Source organism: Thunnus albacares, chromosome 20 (assembly GCF_914725855.1).
Source record: "Thunnus albacares chromosome 20, fThuAlb1.1, whole genome shotgun sequence".
NCBI lineage: Eukaryota > Metazoa > Chordata > Actinopteri > Scombriformes > Scombridae > Thunnus > Thunnus albacares.
Window position 1 is genome coordinate 11542116 of NC_058125.1, and position 18654 is coordinate 11560769.

Sequence of the window (18654 nt, forward strand, 5' to 3'; positions counted from 1 at the left end):
AGAGAAAGAGATCAGACCTTCACCACTGAATATTTATGATCTTGGTCCACACAGATTTCTCGCCACATTTTTTGCGGTTTTCAGGGGAGTTAGTATGTGGTGACCCACAGACAAGCACACATGAGTGTTCACAGATACATTCAGATATTCACACATACACCCACTGTCGCTGAGGGGAAAGAGATGGAGAAAAAAGAAATAAAAAATGGAAGAAGAACAAAGAAATAAAGGGACATCATTAGAATGGAAAGCTGTGAATGTGGAGAAAAGTAAAAGTAGAAATACGTTAGGAAAAAGAGAGGATTTAGGAAACAGACCTACACACATACAGAGAGAGACCCCATGCTGGAGAATGCCGTTGTTGAGCTTTGAAGCACAGTGGTAATGAGGCTCCATTTAAAGCCAATGAAGCCGCTTTGGCAGCTTATGAAAGCACGATTGGTAAGCCCCCCTCGTCTGCCGCTGGGTGGTGTGTGTTTGTGTGGATGTATGCGTGTGTGTCAGTAGGATGGGGTGGAGAGGGGGTGGGGGGGTGGGGGGACAGTATTTGGCTGGATCCGCTTTGCTCGTTTCCAGCTCTCTAAGACGCAGCTCTCTCCCAGAACAGTCACTCTCCAGAGCTTGGATTTCTCTACAAACACCTGAAGTGGTTTCCCAAACACACTTGAATAGTTATAATTTCACACAGCTGTAGCAAAGGGACACGAATCAATATAAACTGTTGTAATCTCTTTATTAGTGTCATTATAACTGACAATTATCCAGGGAGAGCCCTTCAACTCTATAATAAATACACATTTATCAAGATGGAAAATGAAGAAGCATTTTTTTGTTGGCTGAAACAGAAAGAGATCAAAAGAATACAAGCAAATTAAATGATGAAAAATAGGGTTTTGGTGTAGTATAACATGGGAAGGGACAACAAGGTTGTTGACTTTTGTGCAGACACATCCTCCCAACCATAGATTGTATCTAAAGATGGACGTAGCAAGGTGTGACGTCAACCACTGGTTTACTTTGGAGTCTGTTTGAAGCCCAGAATTTGGGATGTTGCCTTTCACACTCTGGAAACACTTGCTAACATTAGCTACTTTAAATAAATTGTGTTAATGGGGCAGGTAATACAACCAAGTAATATTAAACTTACCAAAATATTGCGACAATAGTCCGACTCAGTGTGAGTTCTGGACTGGAGAGCAGCAGGTGAGCAAACTGACATTCACAGCTGTCAGTCAACACCCACACAGCAGACATCAAAGCTACAAGAAGTCCTCAAATCTTGTAAATGAGAAATAATTCCCAAAATGACCACTGGCACACTTCATAGAGGGCCTGACTTTTGCGATTGAGACCATAATGACTCGTTGAAAAAAATAATTGACTTAGTATTTCTAGAGAGAGATTGACACTTTTTGAATGGGAGTCAATTGGAGCCAGCAACTAGCGGGCATTGGTGGCATTGCACTTTAAGGTACTTCTGTATTGGCTCCAGCCTCAAGCAGTGGTAGCTGCTGCTTGTGCCTGACAGAAACAGTAGGTAAGCTGTTCTCTAAATCCTTGAATACTATAGTGGAAAAAGCCTATTGGTTTGAGAGTTTTTGTGGGAGGAAATGTGCCTCAAGACAGTGCTGCAGAAAAGTACTGGTACATGATGATACTCAATTGTATTTGTAGCTTATCACTTACAAAAAAATGCCTACACAGCCATGTTAAAGAGAGGCAACTACATTTACTCTACAATAAAATGTATAACTCATATGGCTGGAATTTTACTTTACAAAATAGGCAAAGCCTCCAGCACATTTTTGTTACTTACCAATATCTCAGTCTTGTGACAAGCAGTAGCTGTGTCCCTAGATATGAGAGGAAGACAGAGTTACAGACAAAGATGCAGGGGGTTGGGGGTCTCTGTTGATTCAAATAAAGGCAGATTTCAGTCAATCTTGCAGTCTTGTGGCATAACAAAACTATCAAGGGGAGTGGAGTCTCATTTAAACTCAGCCCTAAGGCTGGCTCTGTTCCTGTAGCTCAATCTCTCGTAGGACTATAAATCTGGATTTTCACTGTCCATTTGGTTGCAGGCCATTTAAACTGTTTTGGTGTAATGGGAACTGGACGGGAATGGCAAGCTGATGGGGGACAGGATGTCCAGGATAGATGTGCTTGATGCAGAGACATATGTCATGGTGTATGTGTGTGTATGTGTTCAGACAATCTCAGCAACCTCTATTCTCAAAGCCTTGATCGCCATGCCTAGGGAGAGTGATGATAAATGGTCGCTTTCCTGTAATTTACCTTTAGGAGGATGGATGGAGCTGGGCTGTTTAGTTAGAGGGTGGGGAGACGAAGAGAGAGGAGACTGTAGGTGCGAGAGAGGGGGGAGAGGGAAAAAGAGAAAGAGAGTAAGGAGTTTCCTGCTTTGGACCAGACTATGACTCGGGAGTTGGGTTTCCTCAGAGGTGAGGTACACATTTGTGTGTGTGTGCCTCAGTGTTTATTGACAGAGCTTTAGGTCTTGTTCTGTTCATAGAGGAGGGGAGCCGCTCTGCTTGGTACTCTCCCCTTTCAAACCCCAGCCTATCCCCTGTGAGTGGAAACACACCAGAGCAGTGCCCATTCTATGTGAGCATACTTTCCAATGGGAAACACACACATATCAATTTGATATCATTTCCGGAGCTTGGGCTAACGACTGCTATTAAAGAGACAGATGATCAACACAACACACAGCTCATTAACTAATAATTTATTTTTTTATCATTTAGATTAAAAAGTCAGTGGTTCATTGCCTCAAAGGAAAATGTACAAGGAAGACTTTGATATAACAGAAGTGAAAAGCAGGGCTGAACTGAGGGATGAATCCCTTTGTTCCCAATGAAGGGTAGGTGGACAATTTTTTTGTGAGTGAACCATTATTCCCAGGACATTAATATAACGGAAAGTGGTGGGTTGTTATGTCAGTTCCTGTCTGTACCTTTGTGGGGAAAAGCAGAGGGTCCGATCAGCCCGTGTCACATTTTTACTCAATTCTCCTCAAAGTCATTAACAATTGAGCATTTGTTGTCTGGAAACAACATAAAACCCGAAAGGAATACATTCTGTGTAATATCTGAACCACATCTTCTGGTCATGATCACAAAAGCATATGTTTCTGGTTTCTACATCCATATAACATCATCTGGTTTGTACATCCATACAACGTGAGTCATCCCAGGGCAAGTGACGCTTTACAAAAGACAACATAAATGGCAGAGGCAGTTCAGTACATATTTACAACATTAAAAATGTGTCAAGACTTATTAAACGAGGCAAATGCGTAGATGGAAGTGAAACAGAAAGAAAAGGGAATCAGACCAGGAAAATGTAAAGTGATAATCCTTCATCATAGGCTGTTCAGACTCCTCTACACAAACATTAAACAGTGGCAAAACTGAGAAGCTTTGTCCCCCCCGAAAAGTCTGCCCTTCATACGAGAGCTCTCTCACCTCTCTGCACTTTCAGTTCATGTGCGTATCACTTGTTTACTCGGGTAGGTTAATTGGACACACACACACACACACACACACTCACTCACACACACACCTGTGAATGCTATAAATGCTGCAAAGGGGGGAAACAAAGCAAAGCAGTTATGGCCTCAGTTCCACTGCCAAGCTGCTGGGCTTGTTAACGTAAAACAACAGGACGGCTCTCCCTATGAGGCTCACTAAATAGCTTTCACGAGAGACTAAGTTCCCAACCCCTGACAACATCTGGCACACTCTTATTTCTTATCTTTATTTTAACATTCAGGGTGGGCACTTAAGAAAGGGAAAATGGAGAGCCAATAGTAAGTAAAGAAGGATTTTGTGTGATTCGATGTGAAATAAAGTCCAGATTCAGAGCAGACTGAGAGGACGGCAGGGACACTGCTGCTCCTCCATGACTGTGTTGGGTGCTTAAGGAGCTCGGCACCAGAGAGGCTTCACAGGCACGTAATTTGACCATCCATCACAATGTGTCACGCCATACTCACATACCAGGGCGAGGAGACTGGTGCTACTGTAACACCACCTGTCTGACAGGCCGCTGCGGACAGCCAACACACAAATAATTGACTGTTTGGTTCTGCATTTTTGTGAAATTCCATCTGTAGGGATTGTGCCCAGGGTATAGTGCTGTAAAGCCTTCAATGCTTTATTTGTCCTTCTTTGCTTTTTTTTTTTTGACACACACCAGAAATCATGGTGGGTGAAAGTTAATTTTGGTTATGGAACGTTTTTGGATCGGACAATTAAAATCTCATTATTACACAGACGGATGAGCGTGAAGATCCACAATCATTTGAACATCTAACCCTGTTCATAGTTCATAATAGCATCAACCGTCATGCCGTCCACATTCTTAAGCTTGGTGACATATAGTTTCATAAACACTTACAATCAGACCATACACCTGTGTGAGTGTGTTCTTCACAGTTTGACATACATTCTTGGAAGAAGTGAAAACAAGAACTACAGTGCAGTACAGTACACCACTGAGGAGTTTTGGCAGCCTCGTTCTGTGCTGTCACTTAACTAAGACACTGAATACATAACATGCAAAATGGGTTAAAAAGGGAGTTTGGGGAGGGTGGTGGTTGACACACAGAAGAGAGCGGAGGAGAGACACTTTTGGAGGAATGACAAACCAAACATACCACCGCAGCCAGAGGAGCGTAACCACTAGCTAGCATGACATGCCTGTCGGCACACTCACTGCTACACTAGCTTGATGTGCCCCTCAAAACTGTATGTTTATCTTGTACTCTATTTAAATAAATTGTAATGTGCTTTACAAAATGAAATAACAGCAAACGGCAGATAAAAAGCTTGAGAGCAACCAGACGGGTCTCTCTGTGGTTTTCGTTGGTCCTGACTGCCATAGTCTCTTAATTGAATTTAAAAACTGACTATGCTTATTTGGCAAAGGATGACAGGGACTGTATTTGGGTAGGCAAGTAGGGGGAGATGACTTGGTAAGTTTTCCTTTGGATCTTGATGCTCATATTGGTTTAGTTCTTGCTCTGCTCACTGTAAGGTTTTGATGGACCAGCAAAAACCACAAACATGCAAACATAACAAAACACATGAGGAATGAAATATGATACGCTCATGTCATAATACAATCAGTGAGCACTAAAAACTTTCCAGCCTCATTCATTTTGTCAAAATATGCTAGAGAAAAACACAACTATGTTGTTTATCCGACTTTGTTTTCTGTTTACTGCATGAAAAGGAACTCTCGTTTCAATCTCTTATTTCGGCAAACAAAAGCCTGCCAGTCACTGGACACATCAGAAAAAAAAGTTCAGATATTTAAAGACAGAGTAATGACATTGGCCACACAGCAACATCTGGAAGGCCACTACCCAGCGGAAGACATTATCCCAAGTATTCTTGGAAATATTGGTATTGTCCTGAAATTCCAACCATTTGTCCACACTGCTTAATCTTTCCTCCAGAAAAAGTGACAAGCAATGAGTCATGATGGTGATGCATGACTTTATAAACCACTCATGAGAGGGACTGCTGGGTGAAGAGGCACAGCCCTGGAGGCCTGGAATGTGACTCACACATGCCAACAGGGCTTGTTCTGCTTAAAATGAAACAAAAAATATACGTCAAGGATATGGCTGGGATATGGATTGATGAGATAACACCCCGCTAAGAATATAAACTCTATTATGACCAGTGGCATCAAATACTTGTAGATTTAAGAGCCTACATGAGCAGTTTATTCTGTTGGGGCTGTCTGGTGGCAGCAGCAGTGTTGGTGAGACTGAGGTTTGCTGTGGAAAATGTCCCAACAAAGGGAGCCCTTGGTTCCTCTTGGGACAAGAGTGTTTATAGTTACAACGGATTGTGATCCGTAGAAGTTACTGCAGAGACCTGGAGCAAGTAGGCCCATTTTTGTGAACATTTTAACAGCAAATGTTGAAAGGTTGTCAGGTGGTCCAGCTCGTGCTGATCCGAGTTGAGTTTGTTTCGACAATGAAACATGAGGCACCCAGGCTGAGGGTGTGCAGCTTGTCTTTAGACAGGTTGTTGCTGTTGAATAAAATCCTCAGAGAAGAATGTGAAGTGTGAGCATTGGTAGTCTTATATGTGAGTACTGAAACACAGTGGCAGGAGACAGTCAGTCTTGAAAGGAGGAGGAGGAGGAGGAGGCTGGGGGTCATAGTTGGGGGAAAGGTGGACATTTCTGCTGTCGTTGTCGAGGGAGGGAATGGCGTCTGCTTTTGTCTACACTTCATACCCTTTTTAATGGTCCCTTTTTAAGGCAAACCAATTGGACAAAAAAGACAAGTGACATTACAAAGACACAACTTGAAAAATAAAAAGGAAAATAATTATACAATATACACAAAACGTGGTCCTTAAAACAGGTAGGGTACATGCAGTCTTTGTAATGTGCAGTGTTCCCGTGGTGGGGGAAGACATAGGATTCAGGGAGAGGAGAAGGGGATCACCGGGTCAGGGTTCATGAAGGTGGGCCATGAAGGGAGAGGTAGGGACTGACGCTGCTTTACCATCACGCTTTGCTGCACTTCCCCTTCTTCTCTTTGCGCTGGAACTTCCTCAGGCGTCTCGTCCAAACGTCCCTCCACTGGATCACCAGGCTGTTCTTATCAGCCACCAGGCCCATGCGTTCTGCTCCTGGATTGGTGGCTCCAGGCCCGGGCCCGACCGCTGGTCCCGTCCCTGTGCCTGTTCCCCCGTCGCTGCCGCCCATCACCAGGAAGCGCTTGCTCATCTGGATCTTGGGACATTTGCAGGCTAGGTCCTTCATGTGCACCCACAGGATGTTGTCGCCACGCTTCAAGGGCTCACCGCGGCTCTTGTACACGGACACCACACTGACCGAAAACTTGGCCCAGTCCCCCACCGTCTCCATGTCCAGCACGTTCACTTGGACCGCTGGGGACACATTCACAAAAAATAACACTCAGGTCACTTCTTCCAACACTACATTTATTAATAATGGTGCATAAATAATACTCTCTCTTACCATAATCCTTCTTGCAATATTTTTTCATATTGATCTTCAGGTTGCCTTTCACTGGTTTGCAGTAGGACTCACAATCTACAAAAACAAAGACAACCAACATTCAATCCTGTAATATAAGCTGTAATTACACGGCACTCAAATTACACACATAATGGGACACTTACACACTTGAAATTTGAATTGTTATTGTAAGGTTGCATTTTAGGACTATTTTCACACCATTTTATAGTGCATTATGTGGTGCTTTTGTAGCACTTCAACAGAGACCAGCACATCTGTCATGGAAAGTTAGTGTGACAAAGCATTGTAAACTGTTATGTACTGTGAAACCACCAATGAACACACTCGAAAGCATAAACACATGAATCACTATGTGCTTGTTTCTACACATGAGGCAAAGTTTTTCTATATTGACACATTGATATGTATGTATTAAGACTGTCTACTTTTATAAGCTAGATTTGTACTTATGCTGTTTCATAACTCTGTGGCAAGTACACTCACACTTTCCCACACAACAATATATATTCACTGACAATGGCAAAGACTCAAAGGGAAACCGGAGCAGGTTGGATAATGTTGGGCTTGGTTCGGCTTTTGTGTGCGAAAATACAACTTCTGACAAATCACACATCAAACCCCTGCAACAGCCGGTGCTGGGAGGCAAGTGAAACATACCAGAGGAGTAAAAAGTGTTCAGTTTGACATGTTTTCTGGGTTCTTGAGAAAAGACAGAGCGTAGTGGAAGCAGGTCATGGTTGGATGGATGTGAGTAGGCCTTGGCTGCCAGCGTGACGACTGAGACCACACATTGGACAGATGACCTCTACTGACCATTCATAGGTGGAGCTGCTGGTGATGAGGTGTCACAATTATGATTGTGACAGTTAAAATGAGACCTCTTGGCTGAGTGGCCAGTCTAAAATCTTAAATCTGGGGCTGCGTTGATTTGGTTGTCATGCTATGGATCTATAAGCATCTTTTTCAATCATTTTTTTCCAAACTGGAAACAATTTAGCCCTGAAAGTCTCTATTTAAGACTTGAAACCTTCAATAACAATTATAATTTAATTTAGTTATAATTTCATCTTTTAAATGGAACTGAAAAGCACTTTTTATGGACCAACAAAGTTGAAGATTGAAGTTAATTTAGATACAGAAACATTCAAAGGCAAGGGGGCACATGCATGTAATTATTTCTTACGGTTTGTTTTCTTCTGATCATGAAATATTTATTTTGTCATCTCAATATTAAAAGCTTTGCATCTCTGTCACAATGAAATATGTTTTCCATGATCTGAGAGCAGAGGGAACTGGGAGCAAAGAAGATAAGCATAATTAAATGAGCTATCAAAAACAGCTGAAAGTCCTCATGGCAAAGATTCTTGATAGAATTTAAAGCATCTTGCTGTGTTTTTAAATCGTGTCCATGGTAACTGCCGCTACCGGAGCTTTGACAAGAAAAGAAAGAGACACTTTTGATCATTAGCAAGGCTCTACTGTACTTGACTGGATGCCACTGGATTTTATGAACTGTATAATTTTGGATCCACTTATCTCAATTATGAAACTTTAGAGAAGGACACAAAGTTAACAAAAAAATTAGGAAAACGATGGACTGAAAAACAGAGAATGCCGCAAAGGCCAATTTCCAACATGGTTCTGGTCAGGCATCTTGAGGGGACACGAAAACCTGACCATGCTGCTCGCTTGGAATGTCAGGGCATGAAACTAAAAAAACACATGCTAACTGGACTGGTATCTGCGGTCAGGCCTCTCATTGCCTTCAAAAGGAAAACCATTCAGTCACATTGACTTCCAAAGCAAACCAAATAAAATTACTGGACATGAAATGTCCCAATTAGAAAAAAAAGGTCGTGAGAAAGAGAAATTACGCTTCCTAGGTTGCATGAGAGTAGGGGTGTTGCATCGTTCATTTTTTGGGGGGATGGATGGATGGAGCAATGGAAGGAGGGCAGGAGGAGGAAGAAACAGGGGGCCAAGGAGCCCATAAAAATGTCCAGGAGGCTTGGCTGTATATCAGAGCGCTGGAGATTTTATTAGCCAGAGAGAGGAGAGAAAAAAGAGAGAAAGAGAGAGTAGACAGCAGCTTCCAATAACCTTGAGAAAAGATGACGTTAATAAAATGATGAGTGGAAATGTAGATGAGGATGGGTGTAGAGGTGTGTGTGTGTGTGTATTTGTGTATTGTACATTATTCACAGACTTTAAATAAATGAAAATCGTAGCTTGCTAAAGGTCTTTTTCATTATAAGTGAGCGTGCGGTTTCATGTGCAGATCATTATCATGTAAGTGTGCATGCAACTGTGACAGGCATGCATTTGTATGACATGTGCATGTATTTGATTAGATTGCTACCATTGTGTGTATGTGTATGTGTGTGTGTGTGCGCGGTATACAGTGGCTGGCCTGGAGGTATCGGTGGTGAAACGCTGGCTGGGGGACAGTGTGTGTTTTCCCATGAAGAGCCACTTTCTGCTGGCTGTTCACCTGAAAAAGCTCCCTGTGAATCGCCCACTGACCCAGAAGACCGGCCCACTGAAAACACACACAATTGGCTCCGGGGCTCTCGATGCCCTCATTCCCTTGAGCCCCTTTCACTGTGCCATGACAAGGACAAATTGCATCCACCGCCCCTTACACAAAAACATTTTGGGGCTTTAGGTTTCTGATGGTGAAGCTCGTTCTATGGTAGTTTAGGAAGGAGAAAGGTAGGGGAAAGACTGGTGTATTTGGTAGAGCCTGTGGTGAATTGGCGATTAACAACTCTTGTCTTAGACACCGTAACATTTTCCCAGGGAAGTAGTAAACACAAAAAAGGGTTGGATTTTTTTTTTTTTTTTTTTCCAAAAGTGCTCAAAGACCCGAGTAATGAGAAGACAGAGAGGAAACAGAATGAGAGGAACAAATGAGAAAGAAAAACCAAAAAATGTGAGAAAATTATAATCAATATGTATTTACCTTTAAAGCAATGGTCGGAGAGTGATGACAGGAATGGGATGAGAAGATCATTCTCTTGTCTGTACATAAATATGAAGCTGGAGCCAGCAGCCAGTTAGCTGAGCTTAGCAAAAAGACTGGAAATCAGCTTGGTTCAGCTCTGTCCAACCCAACCACCAGAATAAAACGTTGGCATTGTACGTTTCTGCAAACCACGAATACGTTGAATGTCTACGTTTTAATGTTGGCCATTATCAGTTGAATAATGATGTTTTATGATGTGACAATACTGTGGTCAAGGTCTGGTTAGGTTTAGGCACAAAAACCACTTGGTTAGGGTTAGGGAAAGATCATGGTTTGGATTAAAATAAAAACTAAAATAATCGGCTGCAAATGTCCCGATGTCTCCCTAAAAACACCCAGTTTTGTCAATTACGGGAAGCAGGCAGTGGTTTCGAGTTGGTCTCAAACCGTGCTCCCTGCTGATTTCCAACTTTCTACCGACCAACCGAACATCCACCGACCCTCCTCCCAAAATAAGAAAGTCAGCTCATATAGATCTCATGTGAGCTACTTCACTTTAGAAATGTTGATATGATGATACGTATTACAAGTGTTATTTAAGGTATGCGTGGTTTGCAGAAACGTTTTATTCTGCCATCCAGGCTGGAAACTCACCAATACATACTGTATCTCGTCTGTTTAATCAATACAAAGAACAAAGTGGAAAAATTACAATTTGCCATTGGACAGGGGTTATGTGAAAGACTATATCTTGTCTTATTTCTGTTTCCATTCGTTGTGCTAAACTAACCGGTTGCTACTGGTAGCTACATATATATATTTAGACATGAGAATATTGATCTTCTCAAGAAACTGAATTTCCCAAAATGTTGAACTATTCCTTTGAAAACTTTATCATTTTATACCTTTAGATTTAATAAAACACTTTTTAAAATTATAGTTATGCAACATTTATTGACTGTGTGACCTAGTTTGGCCTTAGACTTGACTATATTTGCTTGAAGTCAAATCAGTATCAGTCAATATAAACGGACATCTTTAACCTTATATACCTCAAACTGTATTTAACCTCTGAAATGTAAGAAGTCAAAGAGGCAAAAGTCTGAGTTGCAGTGAACTTTCAGACAAAACATTTCACTTTAAAAGAAAATAGTGCAGTAAAGTATCTGTGGCAGAGTGGAGGGTATGATCTGCAGTCTGAGTGATGATACTGTATATAGTATAAACCCACTAATGAATCAACATTTCCAAATCATCACCACCATTCAAATCAAACAGCTGCAGAATGAAAAATAAGGGTAGGGTAATTGACCGAAGCCTAAATTGGAGGGTTAGAAGGAGAGACTGAACAAATTTCCCCCTAGTCAGTTGCCAACACTCTTTTCACGCCTCAAAACTCTCCCTTCCATTATATCTCCCAGCTAAACTGTAACTAATCACCTCTGCTGCCTATCGGCTGGCTTTGGGGTTTAAGCCACAGCTATACTTTGAGCGCAGCAAGGCTCCACTAACTTGAGGCTAGTGGTTGGGGAAACTGTGCCAAGGACACAGGTTTTTAAGACAATGGAAAAAATTTTGCCGGCCCCAGTGCACTCGTTCTTTTTGCAGAACTTCAAAAAAGGAGACCCACCCTCCATTAATATTTATTCCACACCTTAAAATTCAAGTCCAGAAATGTTAAAAAATATGTTTTTATTCCTTTCATAAAGCAGTGGTACTTAGGGGTGAGGTGCCAATAGTGTACACTAACCTGCTGGTTCCTCTGTGCTGCTCACCACAGCTGTGGGGTTGACCACTGGGATTTCTGAAAGACACACAAGAAATACAAAGTTATTTCAACGGTTAAATGTAAATCCTTACCTTTCAAGTATGGTGTAAGTGATTTGGCTGTGTGCCTGTTAAGTACACATGTGTGGTCAAAGAGAAGAAGAATGTCTGAATTCATTCAAAATAATTGTCATGCCCTCCACTTCTGCCTACTCCTAGTGTGGGTCTCTCTCTCTCTCTCTCTCTCTCTCTCTCTCTCTCTCTCTCTCTCTCTCTCTCTCTCTCTCTCTCTCTCTCTCTCTCTCTCTCTCTCTCTCTCTCTCTCTCTCTCTCTCTCGTGTCTGTGTCCAAATTGCAGGAGTGGAGACAGGTGTGTGGGAGTTGGGCGAACAGCTGCCAGGAGTTCTGCTTAAACATTGGGTGCAACCTCCTACTCACTGCCAGATCGAAGACTCTGTTCATACAGTCAGTCACGCTTCCAGCCTGACTTGTTACTGTTCTGTCAGTATCCAGCATTTGCCTAACTCTTGTTTCTCTGTGCCTGTAGAAGACCTCAGCCTGACCCTGGCCCTGTCTCCAGTCCTCCTGCCTCAAGTGCACAGCCGATCCCTCTGCCTGGCTCCCCGCTCCATCCCCTATACCCAGCCTCACGCCCAGCCCAAGCCCCCAGGTTCCCCAGCTACCAGCCCAGACCTTGGCCCCAGCCTCCCAGTTTACCGCCTTGAAAATAAAATCCTTTTCCAACTCTACTCGCTGCCTCCTGCCTCGGAGTCCTGCTCGTGGGTTCTTTAGCCTAGCCTTAACAATAATTTTGAAGAGTGGATATGTGAAGGTTCTGAATACAAACTGAATATATTAAGAGCCAAATATGAAGGAGATGGGAGAGCCTCCCTGTTCGCCAACAGCATTTGTCAATGAGAGAAAATACCAGGGTTGTCTTACAGTAGGTTTGGATTGTGACATATGTCAGCTATGCACATAAAAACACATGTGGCACTGCAGACAGACATGCTAGATAAACACTGACAGACTGACAGGGATACTTATTGGTGGTGAGAGGGAAGACAGGCTCAAATAAACCATGCATTCCACGGACTAATGTGGTGGTTTTCCATGTTATGGAGTATAAGAGACAGTATAAGTGGAAGAAATTGTGGAGGTCAGAAGACCAAATTTAAAGCCTCTGAAAACTTGGATTAAAATCTTAACTTTTTAACTGATAACATTAAATATTCATGTCTAAATAAGCAATAATAAAGTTTGGACAAAACCATCCTATTATTTATTAAGGGTTTAACACTCAAAAACTGATCTCTTCTGCTTCGTCTGGTCTGTGTGGGTGTGGTCTGCTCAGATTTGATTGGATTATATTCAAATGTCGATGCATTTTGATTGGTACCCCAAAGTATGTAACGTCATCTTTTTTCAAACAAGCCCTTCATACAGACAAAAACACAAATCCCAAAGTAACTAAAATGGTTTTAATTTTGTGTTCATGTAAAATCCCATTGTTTGTATTAAGAAGATAATTGAGAAAATAGGGTTTCGGGGCCTTTAAGTTTTGAGTCCAACTCGGTAGATGTGCCACAAATTCACGCTTTAATCCAGTTTGGAGAAGTCAGTGCATTCAGAAGTCGGCACACTTGATACATCTGAGACCAAAGTTAATTCTTTGTGGCACACTGATTAAAATGGAAAGGTGGCTACACTAGATTAGTGTTGTCCTCCTCTAACAGATGCAGGGTTAACACTGCTGTGTAATCTCCATGCAAGCATGTATAGACAGATGGACAGATGGCAAGGGGGCAATTTTGGTTGGATTGTCATGAGACAGATGCAACCCTCCCTCGCTGTGCCCGCTGGCTACACTAAAAAGTGCCTCATGGAATTCCTCCAGGACTTCTCGTCTAATCGTATGCAACTTTCCAATACAAATGCTAATGCTAACAACGGGCCCTCTGCTTTTACCGTAAACAGAGTTACTGGAACACCGGCTTAGCATCCACCCAGAGGATCTGCTTTTGATTGGATTTGGAGGTTGAGGGTCTGAACCAAGTGAGTGGGAGTGTGTTGGCGGGGGGATAGGGGGAGTTCTTGGAAAGCTGTTTTGAGGCAAAAGCAGCAGTTGTCTCTCTGAAATTATGGACACCCCGCCAACAAAAACAAACAAGGGCACTAAGCTTTGTCAAGGCAAGAGCAGCTGCTAGAAGCTACTTTGAGTCTGTGTGCCCTCATGGCCACATCTTGTGAACACAGACAGATGATGAAAGGAACATTCAGATGAGGGTTACTGCCATCATACTAATTGGCTGCTTAATGGCTGTGTTTTCTGTCTTGGGGTCCAGGAGCCTCAGAAGAGGTAAGATGCCCACCGTGAGGCCATATTGACACACGCAGTTGTCATTAACTCTAATCGTAATGGATCCGAGTGTGCGTATTGCTTAAATGCATGCACACACACAATTCCTCTTGTTCTCACTGGATGGTTCAGTGGCACTCAAATAAGTGGGGTCTGCCATCCATGACCACAGTTGTTTTCTCCTCCTCTACCATTCGCCATCTGCTCCGGAGCTGTATGTGAGAGAAACAACATGGCACCATGTGGCACAGTGTGGCAGAGCTCAGTACGGCACCGGGCAGCGCGGCACGATTTGCTTTGGTGAGGGTTATCTTGGTGAGCGTACAGCCTGGTACACAGTATGGTGGAAAGTTGCCCTCTACTACACATGCCTGCATGTGCTGGGCCACTGGCAAATTTCATAACCCACACACACACACACACACGCGCTTGTCACAGGAAATTAAAAACTTGATGTAGTCGACATGCAAACTGCAGCAACCAGAGCACACATACACACACTATACACGGCTGACAGCAAGTGGAACAAGAATAACCAAGTCTTTCACTCTCACGCTACCAGCCCTCTATTGACTTGCACCAAAAAACCAACACCACTGTCGCCGTGAGAAACGTCTCCACCACACTCTTAAACTCTTCTAGGTCCGTTTAACAGAGATCACATTTCAGTTTAACTTCACATTACATCTGGGCCCATGTTTGCGCACATGTTTTGGGCTATTCTCTATGAAATTATCATTGCATTTTCAGTGGCCATGCAAAACCCACAGAACACATGTACTGTATATACGCAGCGCAGAGATCAGGTTGGGTATGCCTGTCAGAAGGCCAGAACTGCTTCAGGCTACAGAGAAGTGTGCTTTCAATTATGTTCCGTAATCTCCATGGTTTGACTATGTGCTGCCTTTACTGTAGGTTACTACTATATTGTAACTATGTATTATGCCTTTTCTCACATCTATTTCTTCACAATGGAGCTTGTCAGTTTTCGCAGTTTTATACACTGACTCACTGGCATGCTGATAAAATTACTGGGCTGAAGGCAGTGTATGTTACTGGTGTGATATACAGTTACTGTTAGCTGTGTGTGTGTGTGTGTGTGTGTGTGTGTGTGTGTGTGTGCGTGTCTGTTTGAGTCACTCACTGATGCAGGGGGCCACAGGCGAGCGGCTCTGCTGGTAACCCTTGGCACAACGGTTGCAGGTGATGCCGGTGACGCCGTCCTTGCAGGGGCACTGGCCTGTGGTCTGGTTGCACGTCTTGCCTGCTGCGCCCACAGGGTGGCAGTCACAGGCTGAGGTGGGGGGTTCAGGGACAGGTGTGAAGGGGGGGGGGAGGGTTGTTATATGAGAGGAAAGAGAGAAAATCCATTAAATGTTGATTCATTAAACTTGTTGCCAAAATGACACACACAAGATACCAGCTAACTCCTTGGATTTTACAGTGTCTCGGCAGGGCACTGGGTTAAATCTCGTAATCTTCTGTCTTTGCCAGCAGACAACAGATATGCATTTAGACTGAACGTTCAGCTCAGGACTCCCAGAGTGAGGCAGTGCTTTTCCTATCCGCCTCTGTGCTTGGGATTCCCTAATCACTGTAATGTTGAGAAACATGGCCTCCAAAAACTGTGTGTGTATCTTTTTGTGTTGAAAAAGGAGAAGGAATTTGTGTAGAAAACAGCAGGTGATTGTATGTAATGCATCACTGTCAGGAGACTAAGAAATGCACACTGCGCCCTCCTCTCCACTCTGCTGTGTGTAGTCTGGTGCCTGCCTGGTGACACACGCTCAGCTGTTTCATCACTTCCAGAAAGTTCAGTCGATGCCCAGCAAATGCCAACAGCAACAAGCGTTGCTCCAGTCACCTCACTCTGACAGGACTTTTATGAGTTTTGCTGGTTGTAGGCAATATATTCGAGCCACCTTAAACAACATGAGGCTTTTGTTTTTTTGGGTTAAAGAGCTGTTAAATACAGTACAATAGCTGGCGTGTTGGGCCGAGCTTTACAAGATGTTAGTGGATCAGGAGGAGACGGGGAAGACAACATACTGGAGAATAAGAAGTGAAGGGGAGGATGGGAGTGAAAGAGGAGGAGAGTGAGAGACGCAGCGCTCCAGTATAGTCCAAACAGAGCCTCTGGTGTGTTCAACAGCATAAACAACAGTGAATCTAACCAAACTGTGGTCAGACTGGCTCTGCTAAAAAAAACAGACATTTGTTCTTTAAGTAATAAACACATACTTAACATTTCACAGCAATCCAGTCAGACAAACATATCATTCACATATAAAAACAAATGTAAGACTTTAACATCTACTTGAACAGTATTCAGGGGTATGATTGATTCGTTTTGCTTCAGATTTTACATTCTCTGTCCATAATTTAAAAAGTACAGAAAAAAAATACTTTCCTATCTTATCTGCTGACACAATGCCAAAAATACAACAAACAGACTGAAAACGTAAGGTAAATATTCTGCCTTTTCCACCTGATTTTCATCATAATTCTTTGGAAAACAGGCGCAGGCTAGTGCAAAATTATTAAAGAAAACTTAGACTGACTTGACTGTAACGCAATAGCTGTAATTGTCCAAGCTTATCAAGAAAAGACAAGAAAGGCCAGAATTACACATTGGGGAAAAACCCTGTAACCCAACAGTTTGTTACAGGGCTTGCCAGAGAAAGGCAGCTGCTAACATGCCACGGTTTCTTTCCACCACTTGACGGAACTGTGAATGTGTTTATTTGCGCCGGACATTTTTTAGCTGCTACAACAGAATAGAGACTGAGGGCCCACCTGTTGACTGGGGCGAAGGGAGGGTTTAAACGGCTGAAACTGACCCAAGAGTGATCGTGTGTGCCTGGCAGTGGGGTGGGGTAGGGGATTAACTGCAGGCTCAGATCTTTAGAAACATGTTTGCCTTTTCCGGCAAGGCCAACCGGTCCACAGGTGTCAAAGTGGCCGCGCTGTGTTTGAAGCTGTGCACAGAGACGTAAATCTGATGCTTCAATGTCCGTGCAAAATCCCCACCATTTAGGTCACGCAGGCTCGACGGGGGAAACTCAGGCTTTGATGGCAGTGAGTTTGTGACTAACCTAAAGAAAAAAAAATACAGCAGCATATGGCGGGGCATGGCGTAGCGCTGAGCTGGATGTCAGAGGTCAAGTCAGCAAGGGTCTCCGGACTGTCTCTCTGTCACTCTGTGCCAACCATATCTCACCTCCATACCTCTGCTCTCATTCATCAGCCAGAGCCAGAGCTCCTGCCACCGATACCAGGTGCTGCATGGACCATTTGGGAATTTCTGGCATTCCTGGAGTTCTGCCCTTGTTAATGTTAATGAAACCCAGCTGATTAATGCACTAACACAATGGTATAGATCTAGATCTATAAAAGATAGAAAAATCAACCAATGCCAATGTCAGTATCTCTCATATTGCAAAGAATATATTTTGCAAACCTAAACTGATGATCGCTGAATTGTTTTGAGATCAACTGAAAAGTAATGATTTGATTTGAGATCCGTCCAATGTCAAGACACATGTGGTATAAACCCCCTGTTACTTGATCCGTCTGACACAAGTCTGGTGTTAGTCTGTCATGCCTGCCCAGACATGTGTCACAGCAGGGGGAACGAGGAGCCATTGTTTCCTGGCTGATCACCAAACAACACAGGCTATCAACTCATCAGTTGATCAGGTTGGCATGAACAAGAACGTGCGTAACGTTAGACGTTCTCACTTCCCTTCTAAACAATCACAGGCTGTTAAGACGTCAGACTTTACTGCCAATGTCCACATTGTTCAGTAAACAACCAGCAACTGCTAGACCTGAATGGGCTATAAGGGGCAGGATGGTGATTGGGGGGAGCAGTGTCAATCTCTGCCCCCCACCCACCCCCACCCCGCTCCCCACCCCCCTCCAAGCTCTCCTCCTCTAACTGTTTTTCTGAAGTTTTATGTGCATGGGCTCGGGCCAGTTAAGAAGCAGTAAAAACGTCCTCAGATGTTGATGACTTTTCAAGCCTGCGCGACTGCAGACGTGACAGGCACCGCGCTGGGATTTGTAGTCCTTTGACAGGCGTTTGCTTAGTTTAACTGATTAGTGTTGCTCTGTGAATGTGTGTTTGCGCATATGTGCATAAGTACTTGCTAGGTACTGCTCTTTGTCTGCTGTTATTGGCAGTTGCCACATTTGGAGAAGGTGGTGTTATTTGCGCCCTTAAGTTGGGAAAAATGGGTACCTGTAGTTATGGTCTGCTGGCTATTTAACCATGAAAATATAAAAATGTTAAAATATGGCAAAATGGATTGTTTTTCAAAAGATATTCACATTATTTTAGTTTTTGAAGTGATATTGATTTGTTGAAAGACTGATTAGCAGAAGCTGTCAATTGAACAGCTCCCACCTGCACATCTCAGCAGTACTGATTTAACTTTACTTTCTCAACAGGAGAAACAGGTGCTATATTATTTACTTAATATGACGAATTAGATTGCATAACACTCTTTTC

The 18654-nt window shown here is 43.1% G+C and overlaps 1 protein-coding gene across 2 annotated transcripts in view; it reads right to left on the reverse strand.

Annotated features, from left to right (window-relative positions):
• Window positions 1–2731: 2731 nt before the first annotated feature.
• The window catches only part of ntn2 (netrin 2), a 46536-nt gene continuing 30613 nt past the window's right edge, over window positions 2732–18654 (reverse strand). For both annotated transcript variants that reach the window (XM_044338305.1, XM_044338306.1), the window contains exons 4-7: window positions 15286–15435; window positions 11766–11819; window positions 7030–7104; window positions 2732–6938 (exon numbers count right to left, since the gene is read on the reverse strand). In XM_044338305.1, the coding sequence (XP_044194240.1) occupies window positions 6553–6938; window positions 7030–7104; window positions 11766–11819; window positions 15286–15435 (665 nt within the window). In that variant the 3' untranslated portion in view covers window positions 2732–6552. The remainder of the gene's footprint in view (window positions 6939–7029; window positions 7105–11765; window positions 11820–15285; window positions 15436–18654) is intronic.